The sequence below is a fragment of the Penaeus chinensis genome, chromosome 31 (genome assembly GCF_019202785.1).
Source record: "Penaeus chinensis breed Huanghai No. 1 chromosome 31, ASM1920278v2, whole genome shotgun sequence".
Classification (NCBI taxonomy): Eukaryota; Metazoa; Arthropoda; class Malacostraca; order Decapoda; family Penaeidae; genus Penaeus; species Penaeus chinensis.
In genome coordinates this window covers 32,208,361-32,220,860 of record NC_061849.1, presented here as the reverse complement: position 1 = coordinate 32,220,860, position 12,500 = coordinate 32,208,361, and the positions used below count along the sequence as shown (strand labels likewise).

General features: G+C 37.3%; 2 protein-coding genes across 6 annotated transcripts in view; one reads left to right on the top strand and one right to left on the bottom strand.

The window, feature by feature from the left end:
- LOC125041818 (TOX high mobility group box family member 3-like) overlaps nucleotides 1–6,085 on the top strand; it is a 333,779-nt gene extending 327,694 nt beyond the window's left edge. For 4 of the 5 annotated variants that reach the window (XM_047637137.1, XM_047637135.1, XM_047637136.1 and 1 more), the window contains 4 exons: nucleotides 2,051–2,267; nucleotides 2,539–2,919; nucleotides 3,250–3,641; nucleotides 3,787–6,085. In XM_047637137.1, coding sequence (XP_047493093.1) covers nucleotides 2,051–2,267; nucleotides 2,539–2,919; nucleotides 3,250–3,641; nucleotides 3,787–3,862 — 1,066 coding nt within the window. In that variant the 3' untranslated portion in view covers nucleotides 3,863–6,085. The remainder of the gene's footprint in view (nucleotides 1–2,050; nucleotides 2,268–2,538; nucleotides 2,920–3,249; nucleotides 3,642–3,786) is intronic. The other variant, XM_047637138.1, reaches the window with a different exon arrangement.
- Nucleotides 6,086–6,139: 54 nt separating this feature from the next.
- The window catches only part of LOC125042141 (FERM, ARHGEF and pleckstrin domain-containing protein 1-like), a 46,929-nt gene continuing 40,568 nt past the window's right edge, over nucleotides 6,140–12,500 (bottom strand). Inside the window, exons 17-24 of the mRNA XM_047637606.1 lie at nucleotides 12,441–12,500; nucleotides 12,111–12,251; nucleotides 10,545–10,696; nucleotides 10,063–10,190; nucleotides 9,707–9,885; nucleotides 9,470–9,577; nucleotides 9,046–9,170; nucleotides 6,140–8,585 (exon numbers count right to left, since the gene is read on the bottom strand). The exon at nucleotides 12,441–12,500 is cut by the window's right edge and continues 53 nt beyond it. Of these exons, the coding sequence (XP_047493562.1) occupies nucleotides 8,465–8,585; nucleotides 9,046–9,170; nucleotides 9,470–9,577; nucleotides 9,707–9,885; nucleotides 10,063–10,190; nucleotides 10,545–10,696; nucleotides 12,111–12,251; nucleotides 12,441–12,500 (1,014 nt within the window). The 3' untranslated portion in view covers nucleotides 6,140–8,464. The remainder of the gene's footprint in view (nucleotides 8,586–9,045; nucleotides 9,171–9,469; nucleotides 9,578–9,706; nucleotides 9,886–10,062; nucleotides 10,191–10,544; nucleotides 10,697–12,110; nucleotides 12,252–12,440) is intronic.

Sequence of the window (12,500 nt, the reverse complement as noted above, 5' to 3'; positions counted from 1 at the left end):
GCAGCGTCGCCGGCGAGCGCAGACCGTTCGTTATTCCGCGAAGACACAAGATTGTCATGGGAAGTGAAGGGTTGAAATAATTTTATCCGAGCGCTCATTGGTCAGGACGTACTTGTCTGGACCAATCAGGGCGCGGTCAGTGATGGCCGCTCCCCATTTAAACTGGTAAGGGCAACGTCCACATTGATTTATCGCTAATTTGTCTCCACTCACTCCAGCTTTCAAGTTGTTTTGAGGATTAAGGCCACTCTTGATTTATTGTGGGAACGTAAGGAACTTTGTTTTGACAATGTTGGGCTCCCAGCTTAAATGGGATTAGTGTGCGCTTATTAGCTTCACACGTTGGAGCCACGTTGGCATAATTTCTAACTTTATCTTGCGGTGATTTTACATTATGTGGGTGAAAATTTATATATATGTTGTAACTGCGTAAGAAATAAAACGCTGGAAACTCCCTAGTGATGTTAGTGAAACGTGAAACCTCAGGACCGCAGAGTTAACACACTCGTTTCGATAGGAATTACTGTAGCCAGCTCAAAGTGAATAGACGTTTTATACCAGTGGAATACAGGATGCTCGCGAAGAGAAGATAAGTGAGTATTAATGATATTAGAGCAGTATATGAACCCCGCTGTGTAGGAAAATAGATGCTGCGCTGCATTTTAGATTTGCGTCAACGTGAAGGGAAGTATCAAATAATCCGGGAAAGCAAGATGCTGTATCTCTTTTCGCGCCCTCCGTCGTAAGGCCTTTCTCCAGTTTATGTATTCTAATGCTCCGAAAAAGTAGTAATTTTTCTTGTATTGTGTTTCCTCTGGGTTAAGATAGTGTTCGGTGTTCGGAGGCGATCGCTCTCTTCCCGAAAGTTTCACTCAGCGGCGGGGGCGACGGCGGGCGGGCGGAGGCGGCGGGGTCGTAGGCCGGCGCAGGGCGGAGAGACGGAATGAAAACGGCTGAAAAAGATGTCATTTTTCTTCCTCTGCAAGTCCTTTGTGACACGAGGCCGAATTAGATTAGTCCCCACTTCCCCGGGCAAGGTTACTTTAATTGAATTTTAAGCCATAAAATTGTAAATATGGCCAGATATGAGTGTTGACTTATTTCGGCCGAGAAAACACAAGCGAAGGCATCTTGCTCTCTCGGCCGCGTGTTTTCTCGATTTGCCCTATTTTTTTCTCTCTAGGCTTCGACAAGTGTTACTCGTTCACACAGACACAGGCACGCGCGCGCGCACACGCACACGCACACGCACGCACACGCACACGCACACGCACACGCACACGCACACACACACACACACACACACACACACACACACACACACACACACACACACACACACACACACACACACACACACACGTTCATACATATTTTTCTTATTTTTTTCGATGTTTAACATCAGAATTAGTATTGGCGAATCCTCCTTGCCAAGCGGAGATTTGTACGATTGTAGCCATCGGAGCCGCTGATGTGAAAAAGGGATGTTCAGTCCTGACAGTCAACGAAGTCTAGACTGGGAAGATCTGTTTCTTGGCGTCATGAGACTATCGCTGTCAGATAAATACCCAGTTTTATTGACCTTTTTGATAGCGGCGCAGGCCTACATATGTTCTCCCGCGCTCTTGACTCTCCCTTTGTCTCGTATTTAAACACGGGCGAAATGCATGTTAGTATGAGCCTTTTCTTCTAGTTTTTCATTTTGCTTTTATTATTGTTGTGATTATTATGATTTGACCTTTTTTTTTTTCTTTTTTCTTTTTGTCAAACATTTGCTGATGAGTTGCGTTTCGGACTTTTTCTTCACTGTCGGGGGTAAATTATTAGTTCGCAGACTAAGCGCGGTCACTGGCCTTAACATGGAGGGGACGTCCACTCTGCGGAAAATGTCTGGCTGATAATTCAGATGATTTTATGACCAATTGTACCACAGTATGGTGTATTGTCGTTGTTTCTTTTAGTGTGATTTTCCTTCTTATTCTTCTTGTTAATGTAATGGCATTGATCTTGGTTAGCCAATAACTAATAATTATGTTTTCTCTCTCTCTAGGCCTGTGTCCGCTTACGCTTTGTTCTTCCGGGACACCCAGGCCGCCATCAAAGGCTCCAACCCCAATGCGTCCTTCGGGGAGGTGTCCAAGATCGTCGCCTCCATGTGGGACTCGCTCGACGCCGACCACAAGAACGTGTACAAGAAGAAAACCGAAGCGGCCAAGAAGGAATACCTCAAAGCTCTCGCAGCATATCGCGCCAGTTTAGTCTCGAAGGTAAGGCGCAGAGAGAGTGCGGTCAGGATTTCGCGGTTTGTGACTGGGGCTTGGCGCTTAGATTAACGGAAAGGAAATTTGTTTTAATGCATAATCATGACCAGTCAAGCTGATTTTATTTGCCTCTGTGGAGTGTTTGTTTATCTGTAATCCATAACAACTTCATTCTAACATTAATAAGTGCATGAGAGCTTGCTTAAGCTATATTAACCAGCATAACTATTGCTATACGCCACTGGTAGAGAGGCCTGACTCCTGGCTTGTGTTACAGGGTGGTGAGGGTGATGGGGTGTATGGAGCTCCTGGGTATGGCCAGTTTGCCCCTGGGTTTGGCTACCCTCCCACTACTAGCGCCCCAGGCCACCCCCAGATTCAGTCCTCCACACAGATGTCACCACTGGCCAAGAAGTCTCCTCTACTCTCCTCACTCATGGCCGACCCTCCCCCACCCATGATGACCCCTCCCATGTCACAGCCCATGCCACCTTCTGGCCCACCTATGATGCCCCATGGTTCTATGCCACCCATGTCAGCAGCCAGCATGGCTCCCCAGGCTCAGCAGGGCCCACAGGCCGCCCACCAGCCGCCTACACCACAGTCCCACCTGACGCCCATGACCAACGTACCTACCACCTCTCCCTACATGAATCAGGTATTGCATTGTCCTGCCACTTAACCTGCTGGCTCATTGCTTTAGCTTACACTACTAACCTGCTACATAGTAAGAATTAATAATAAACACAGATGTAATATGATATAGTAGACATTCAGAAGGTATGCAATGTAACATCTATCTAATATTGGGTTATAGTACTGTATTTGAGATGTGCATAATGCCATGTGTGTGTTAAGGGAATATGCATGACTGTAATTGTGGTTTCCTATTACTCTATCGGAATGAGTGGGCATCCAATGAAATGGGGTTTTGAAAGTTTACCTCGTTATGTAATTTTTGCATATTGATGTGTTTCAACCCTTACAGCAAGCACCTGGCTCCATGACGAGTCCTGGTGGTGGCGGCTCACCAGGTAGTCGGCCGCAGCACCAGCCCCAGCAGACACCACAGCAGGCTGCTACCCAACAGCAACAGCAGCAGGCAGGACAGCAGCAGCAACATCAGCAGCAGGCAGGACAGCATGGTCAACAACAGCAGCCTCCTCAGCAGCAGCAGCAGCAGCCTCCACAACAGACACAACAGCAGCAGCAACAAAGTGGGCAGGGTTCAGGTGGACAACAGCAGGGCCAGCAGGGACATGTTGGCTGCCCAACCTCTGGTCCAAACTGCATCAGGTCCGGGTGCACAAACCCAGCTGTACACAACCCAGAATGGGAAGATGAGTACTGCTCCAATGAATGCGTTGTGTCTCATTGCAGGTAATTGCGCTTTTCAGTGTTCGTTGCATGTGTTATAGTATCTTTCAGTTGGGGGGGGGGGGGGGGGAACTTCTGACAAATGTGCTATTTGTGTATTTTTGCATTCTAATGCAGATTACTTATATATATTTTTGTATCCTTTCAGAGATGTTTTCAGCACCTGGGTAGCAGGTAACCACCATCAGCCAAATACTCCAACTTATCCTGCACCAGTCAAATAAGCTCACAGATGAGCTCCTAGATAAATAAGAGGGCCAGCCAGCCAGGCAGCAGTCAGTCAAAGTCCAGTCAGTCATCTATGTGGGTTAAGACACAGAGATGGTACCTGCAACTTTATTTTAACAAGTTAAAGGAATGTCTTGTGTGAATATATGGACACTGATTGATCTGGTGAAGAAATCCAAGATACACATGGCTGCTGTGTAAGGCTGTAATTGTGAAAATGTTTTGTGGTACCTCTTCTTCCCCCTAGATGTTGGCAAATGGGTGCTTGTGTTTAAAGTCAAGATTTCTAAGCTGCTGTCATTGCTGGAACTTCAAAAGAAGCATCTTTCTCTCTGTTCCAACCTTCCTTGCTCTTTGTAGTATCCCAAGTGTATTATTCATACCCATCTGATTCTACTATTCTTCTTCAATCCTAGATGAGAAGAGTTCCAGAACAATTGTTTGCTGTGAAAGTGGGCATTTTTTATGTATTTTTATTTTGCTGATGAACAAGGCTGTGCTAGCAATGCAATGGCATTAGCAATTTTATTGGACTGTATTGGGTTCCAGAGGAGGCATTCTCCTCTCTCCAACATTGGGCAAAAAGATTCGAAATGCCCTTCAAGTGTAAAATTTCAATTTACTTTAAAGAAAACTTACATCAACCTGACCAAATGGATGGAGGGGACCAAAACTTTGTCTTTTGATTTGTTAGTTTTATGCTTAGTACAAAGAACAAATTGAATTCACTGAACAATAAGATGGGTGATTTAAAAGAAATACATTTAGATCATCTTGCTCACTTTCACAGCTTTTGGAACAATATTTTGATCATAAGGTTTAAGTAATTCCAGCAGGAAATCATGTCTTAGGGAGCTGGGTTTGTAAATATTTGTGTTAATTTTCTTGATAAGGAGAGAAAAAATATGATTACGATTATTATAGATATAGTAACATATTTACAATATAATTTGTAAATATTTCAACAATATGTACAAGTGATTGGTGATTTTCTCCTCAACGTGATTCAGTTATGATCAGTTGATTATATACGGTATGTATGTATGTACATGTATCATAGTAGATTTGTTCAGAGGCTTATTATTTGATTAGCAAGAAAAAAAATCATTAGAAATGACCTATTTGTCAAACTTGTATCAATTCCTTCCATTACAGTTACAGGAGTGGATGTCAGTATCCTTAAACCTCCTGTGTCTGCAATCCTTGCATGCTAAGTGTATGCATAGCAATATCATTTGGCAATTCCCAGTTTTCACATATGTATTTCAAGAGGTCATCGGCCGAGTTTGTGTCGAGAGGACACTTTGCTCAATCCTCATTGTACATAGCACTAATATTTGGAGGACTGACTGCCGTATCCTCTTGGAAGTTAACATAGAACTTTCAGATATTTACATTCTGGATACAGCCAAGAGGAGACATATGATTTGCTTCTATTTTCAAACTTTTTTCCTCAATAATATTTTCCCTTGGGTGAAGCTTGATGCAAAGTACTTCATGAGAGCTGTCCTGTTTGGTGTATATTATGGGGAAGTGGGATGTAGATGTGAGAGAAGTAATGACCACTTACAAACTACCCGTCTTCACATCAGGTTTTACCCATGCTTGTAGCTCTTAGAAAATCCTTCAGTCCTAGAATAAAATAAAGTCAGTGTTTGCCCTTCTTATATAGCTATAATAAATATGTTGATTAAATACTGTGCTTAATGAGACAGGCAGAGACTCCACCACAGGGTTGAATCCAACATAACTTTTGTTTGTCACTATTTCTAGTTTAATAGAATTAATTGGTTTTTGTACTTATATGAACAAATTCACAGTTGTTGTGGTTAATGAACAAGACCTTTTGTGAACAACTTGAATCAACTATTGTTTCACACAACTTTTTGTACTAGAACAATCCACTACAAAATACTGCAGAAAGAACAATACCCAAATAAAGTGTTAAAAAAGAAAAGAAAAAAAATATGCCTTTTACATTGGTAACACTTATGTGTTGCCTGTTCCAAAGTGGTGTTTCATATATATATAAAAATATATATATAATATAACTAATAAATGTTAGTGAATGGTTCCTTCAACCATTTTCCAAAATTGAAAAATGTTGTGGAATGGATTTGCCACAGGGCATAATTCTGAGATTGTTGTGTTAATGTGTACAATGCCTGTGTGTGCTCTCTTTCACTTCTGTATTCACAATATAATAAACACTATACACACATCATGTTGTCATTTGCCTTTCATATTTATATAAGGCTATAAATTTTGTGAACTAGCTATTCATTTTATTTATTATTGCAATAATACAGATCTAGGTGGTAAGGCAAGGGGCAAGGCAATTAAGAGAATAAATTTTACAAAAAGGCTGAGGTTAACAGGGATGATTGAGCACAACATGCATTAGGAAGATGCATTAGACTTTTTGACAGGAATAAAGAGGGAAAAAAATTAAATTCTGATAAAACTTATGGACAAGTTACCAGAAGCTTTTTAGAATTATCCTTCCTTTACAATAATAGTATTTATAGCTCTGAAACCATTACGATTTCAAATACTCCCACATAGGTGATGTTAACATTCTCATGGCACCAAGTATCATATCAGATTATCAAAGTGCTTCTGTTACTGCCTCAATGATTTCTGTTTTTAATTATACTTGTAACATGGAGAAGAAATGAAAAAGAAAAATAAGCAATAACATGATGAACCACTAAGTTTGGCTTGACCACATTTCTTACACACTGCTTATTACACCCACTGGACCCTTCAAAAAATAAAAACAAAAAAAGTACAGGAAATAACCTCTACAATGAAATTTTACCAAAAGTATTTTGTAACAATTATAAAACTGAATAAGTTCAATTTTGATATACACCATGATACTGATAAGTGATATCTCCCTACAGCAATACACAAAATATCATACAGATGACTAATATCGACTAGGATCCCTAATTTTCCACATGTTAGGTAATACAAACTGGTAATTCCATTAGTATGAATGCTACCTAGAATAGTAATCACAACTTAAATATTATCTATAAAAGAAACAGTGACATGACCTATCTACACAATGGTCTAGATAGAAAAAAAACAATATGCCAACAGAAACAATGAGAATTGGCAAGCTTTTCATCTGAGCAAATGTATCTGTACACAACCTATGCTGTTATTATCAAGGCTCTAATGAAACATATATACCTTCTTGCCAAAAATGATTCAAGGTAATGATGTATGCCAGTCATATGGACATATCATTTTTATTTCTACATTTGTATTGAAAACTGCACCTTAAAATTCATATACAGCACTCTCAAACAAATTTACTTGTTGGTAAATATTCCTAAACTGCACATGAAAATATAGAAAATATGATATGATGAAGTATATGTTTAAGCAATAATAGAGTTTTTATTCATAAAATACAGTGGTGTATTAAGTCAAGATTGAATGGCTTGGTCCTCTATACATAAAAATTACACACTGTGTACTACTACAACTTCCATTTCATCAAACCTGTTTAAATAGAAAACACATTTCACTGTTGACAACACCATGTGAAGTAAGAGTGAATACATTATAAAAATAATGTAGAGTGATATGCACTGATCTATCACTTCACTTAAGATGTTATAACAGGTTTGTTTCTTTACACATCTGATCATTTAATATATTTGTTTAACATAATTATCCTTTTTGCATTAAAAAAAATGGGCATGACATATCTAAATCATAATATAGATATTCGGACAGATGCTTATCCTTAAAAATGATTTAAAATTTGAAGTACTTGTCAACATCCTTTTTTTCTGGGAGAAGGCCTTCACCTATAACATAATTTTTTAAAATACATTATGTACACTATTTTCTTAAAACTATTAAAAAAACTTTTTCATCTTTAAAAATATTTTTTCATTACACTGTTGTTCTGTAACATTTTTTTATTGTGTGGACTTGTTCTCACCATCCTAAATTGTTGGCATTCGTTATAAAACAAATGCAAAATTAAGTGCACCTTGTAACTGCTGTTGGTAAATAATAATAACAATAAAACTGATAATAGCTTAAAGAGAAGAAAATATTAGCAGCAGTTAAGTCACACTCTTAAAAGTATATTTTTTTCATCCATAAAATTCTTTTTTATTGCTGCTACACAAGTAAGTGAAAAAAACACACCATAATTCTCCAGTGTACAGTAATAGCGCACTGTGAAAAGTCCAGGATTGAAGTTTCTTTAGGTCTGGTATTTGACTATTCAGGAATTAGGTCTTCAGTATCAGTAGCTTAATCATTATTCACTTACTAAGTCCTAATCTGTTTGTACAAAGAACAAGAGGTGAGATCTAAATGAAAAAAAAGAAAAAAGAAAGATTTGCCCTAATATTTTCTTTGTAAAGACATTTTCTTTTATACAGAAGAGATATATATATATATAATATTTACTCAACTGAAGAATTTACATGGCTATGTTTCAGAGAAACTTTTATGGATCTTTCTGTTATTGCCAATACCAAGAAACCTCTAAAATACATTTTTAAAAAATTCACAAGTCCTTTTAATAAAAGAAATCAGATCAATGGAGAATATCAGTTAGGGAATTACAACCTAATGCTCTCATTTTCACTCTCTTTCCGGCTAAAGAGACGAGTCCGTGCTGAGTTCTGAGTAGCTGTAGAAATAACTTCCATCCAGCGAGAGAAAGTGAATTCGGATTCCGCTCTGGAGGGAAAGTAAAGAAATTAGCATTAAACACTTATAACAATTCAAAAATTCTAACTTAAGCCCTATGTCTCCATAATCATAAATAACTGGAATGTTTTCTAAATATTGCTTAACCCAATGCCGCCGGGAGAAATTAATAATAAATGGGGAAAATGCTGTGCTCATTTTTAAATTTTTTGTTATAAACATTAGTAACTGCAAATTGTGGCATGTATGTACATGCCATGTCTGTCAGCATTGGGTTAATACTGAGAATGTTACAATTTGGCAAAATACACTATACATCAAGTTGTCACACAGAGAAAATAATCACTTTTCAAATACTATTAGATTACAACATTGCTGGGCATGTGGAGTATCTTTTGTTAGCAATTAAAAGTTATCACAGATGCAAGCGATTTTGATCAATAAAAAGTACCTGTATTAATAAGCACTACAAGTACATGATGGAACATACCTGAAGAAATAAACATGGTTCTTAAACTGGAGCTTAAAGACAAACTCCTTCTGTATTTGGTCATCTTCTCCAGGTGTAGTTATAGTGTACCCAAGCAATGGAAGTGAAGCCAGAGGGAAATCATCCTGGAAGAGATTTTTCATCATACAAGTGCAGGACATATGTTAAACAAAGGGCAAATAAAAGAACAAAAGGGAAAGCAAGAAAATGCATGAATATGTTAAGGCATTTTTCACTATATCCCACCCTGAATAAGTAAAATAGTGAAAAGGCCTTTGGCATGACAGTGTGCTTTTTTGTATTTCACTTTGTTTTTTTATTTATTATTCATCATACAGAAAATCATAAAACTTCAAATTCTTTTTATTCTTTTTTTTTTTTTTTTTTTTTCCCATTAAATCAAACCTACTTTTAGTACACTTACCTGGAAGGTCTTGTAGAAGAACAGGCAGAAGTTGGTGAATACCACCCAAAGCTTCTGCCAGCCCATGCTGTTCTTGAACTTGCGTAGCAAGTACCCACTGAGTTGGTTCTGCAAAAGAGAGCAATCTTTTACTTATCTGCATCCATGTAACAAGTTAAGTACAGTGTTATGGCTGAAGATTAAAATAAATAAGGATATTTCAAGTAAAAAATAAATAAATAAATAAATCTGACAAACCTGCACAGCTAGAGAGTAATCTCTTGCCGCCACACTGGTGGCACGGTGCCAACAAACATGGACGGTGGTATTGGATCGCTGCTGCGGAGATGCACCTTTCTCTCCTAGTCCTCGAGTTGGACTCAAAGGATCCTCAAGTGTGCTGCTTTCACTGCGGTCCAGAACTTCATCAGAGGAACCTACAATGAAAAATAAGTTTTTTTGCCCATTTTTTTATTCTTTATACATAAAAGGACCATCCTAAAGAGACATAAAATTAGCAGAATATTCATACATAATGGCAGAAACCACTACCATGATTCTGGGACATTTCAGCAAGTAATACAGAAAAAGTTCACATAATATATGTTACTTACTGATGGACTTAAGTGATAGATAATGGAAGGCATCATCAGGCCGTGACTTGGCCTGACTGATGGCTGCAGTGAGGTCTTCAAGCCATTTGGCTTTATCCTCATCACTGTTTGCAGCCACCATTAAAGCCCTAGAAAGAAAGAAAAGAAGTCACTTTGTAGCTTCAGTCTCTTCCATATTACTTAATCAAAATTCTGAATTTCTCATAAAAGAAAATCTGAACTGGTGTTCCATTGGGGAAAAAAAAAAATCAATATAGTTTAAATCTATAATTTGTTAAGATGTCTATCAAGTTATCACTAGAAATCACATAAAATTATCTAATCCTAGTATAGTCAAAGAATGTAACACATGCAAAACAATAAATAAATGCAGAGAATAAAAAAAGGCTTGTTTTCAACATGACTTTCCTTCCTTTGAACACTTGCACTTTCCCTTTCCTTCAAGACAGGCCTCCCAGAACATGTAAAGAAAAATTCCTTACCTGTTGCCTCCATAGATTGTGAAACAGTTGGTTGCTCCCATACGGCTCTCTGTTTCTTCAACCATTACTCCACGGAGAGGGAGTTGGCCATGCACCTTAAACTGCAACACTGGGGTTGTGGTGCGATTTGTGTACAACAAGACATCGTTGAACTATAGGACAGAAACAGATAACACAATTACTAAATGCCTAAATTCTACTTGGCAAAACAAGTTATGAAATGTATACAATAATGGAGCAAAAGAGGGAAATTTTAATACTATTATTGCATTCAGTTATAAACATGTTGTCTTACAAGATCTATTTTGCCATCAATGTATGTATATAGTGTATAACCTATATATATATATATATATATATATATATATATATATATATATATATATATATATATATATATATATATATATATATATATATACATATATATATATATATATATATATATATATATATATATATATATATATAAAAAATCATAATACTGGTCTTGAAATGGGGATGGCTGGGAAATGGGAAGTGATTTAAAAATCTGTAATAACCAAATATTTTACCGTTTGGAAACAGAAGATATATACAGCATAAACCAGTTATCCAAGGTTACAGTATTATCTTAAAATTCACACAGGACATGGTAGAGTACAAGTAAAATTGGGATATAACAGCAAAATATTTTCAACAGTTCTGCCAAACACCTACATGAAAAACAGCAACTTTAAAAAGACTATACGAACACAAAAACTGTATGTTGGAACACATATTCTGCAAGATTAGAAGCTGATAACTTAGCTTCAGTAACATTCAGTAACATATCTGGTGAGAAGTTTTTCCCACAAACTGCTGAGATGGTGCAAAATAAACACAGTGCTGCTAAGAAATGAAGAATGTGTAACAACATATTACCAGTCACTGAGCATGTAAAATAGACTATGAAACCTTATTTAATAAAACAAGAAATAAATAATCAAACAAATCATAGTAATCCTGTGTTCTAACCATGCAGGAAGAATAGGAACAATACCAAATATTTACCACAACAAGGGTGAAAATACAAGGAAAAGAGACATGACTGCTGCAGTAAAATGAAGAGAGATTCACATCTAAAAATTGTGTTGTGTAACAAACAGATGCCATAATACATATATCAAAAACTGATGTTAATACTTAGCAACTTCAAGTTCACCTGAGTAAGGACAGGAGAAGGGGGGAAGGATAAGGATCGACAAATTACTGTGAAACAAACAGGACTGATTTTCTCTGTAGTTATTCTATGTCAATATAATGATTCTCTGTACTAGTGAGCTTTGTATGATGTAATCTCATGGAATGTTCCATATTCCCATTTTCACAATTGTCTAAAAATAACGAAGAAATAATGACAAAAAAAAAAAAGTAAGTTGATAAATGCTAAAAAATCTACTCACCTCCCATCAACTTCCTCTCCATAAATCAAAAAATTTCATTTGAAGTTGAATTCATGACAAGAAACATACATATAAAACACAATTCAAAAACATTAATCTTACAGAATACAGAAACAGGAGTAACATGAGAATGCACACTAACCAGGAAGAACATGCGCTGCTGGTATCCTTTCCGAGACAACTTTTGTAGACAACCTTCTCGCAAGAACTCTCGACCAGGTTGTACTAAATTGTCTATTCCCACCAGGTCTCGCTGCAGCTCAACCAGTTTGACAAGGTTCTCCTTTGGACAAGAAAGAGAATAAAAATTACTGATCACAAATTTATCATGAAAATACAACTATCCTCTGTCATTTTATTCTTTATGATAGAGTCCACTAAAATATATACATATTTCAATATTGAAGTTCATTTAACAAAAATACGGAAACTTAAAGATAATGACAAGCAAGAACAAATAACTATCACTTACAGATGCAGCGAGGGCTGGTCCCATGCCTTTCACAGCTTGACTCAACTTGGCTTTGGCTGT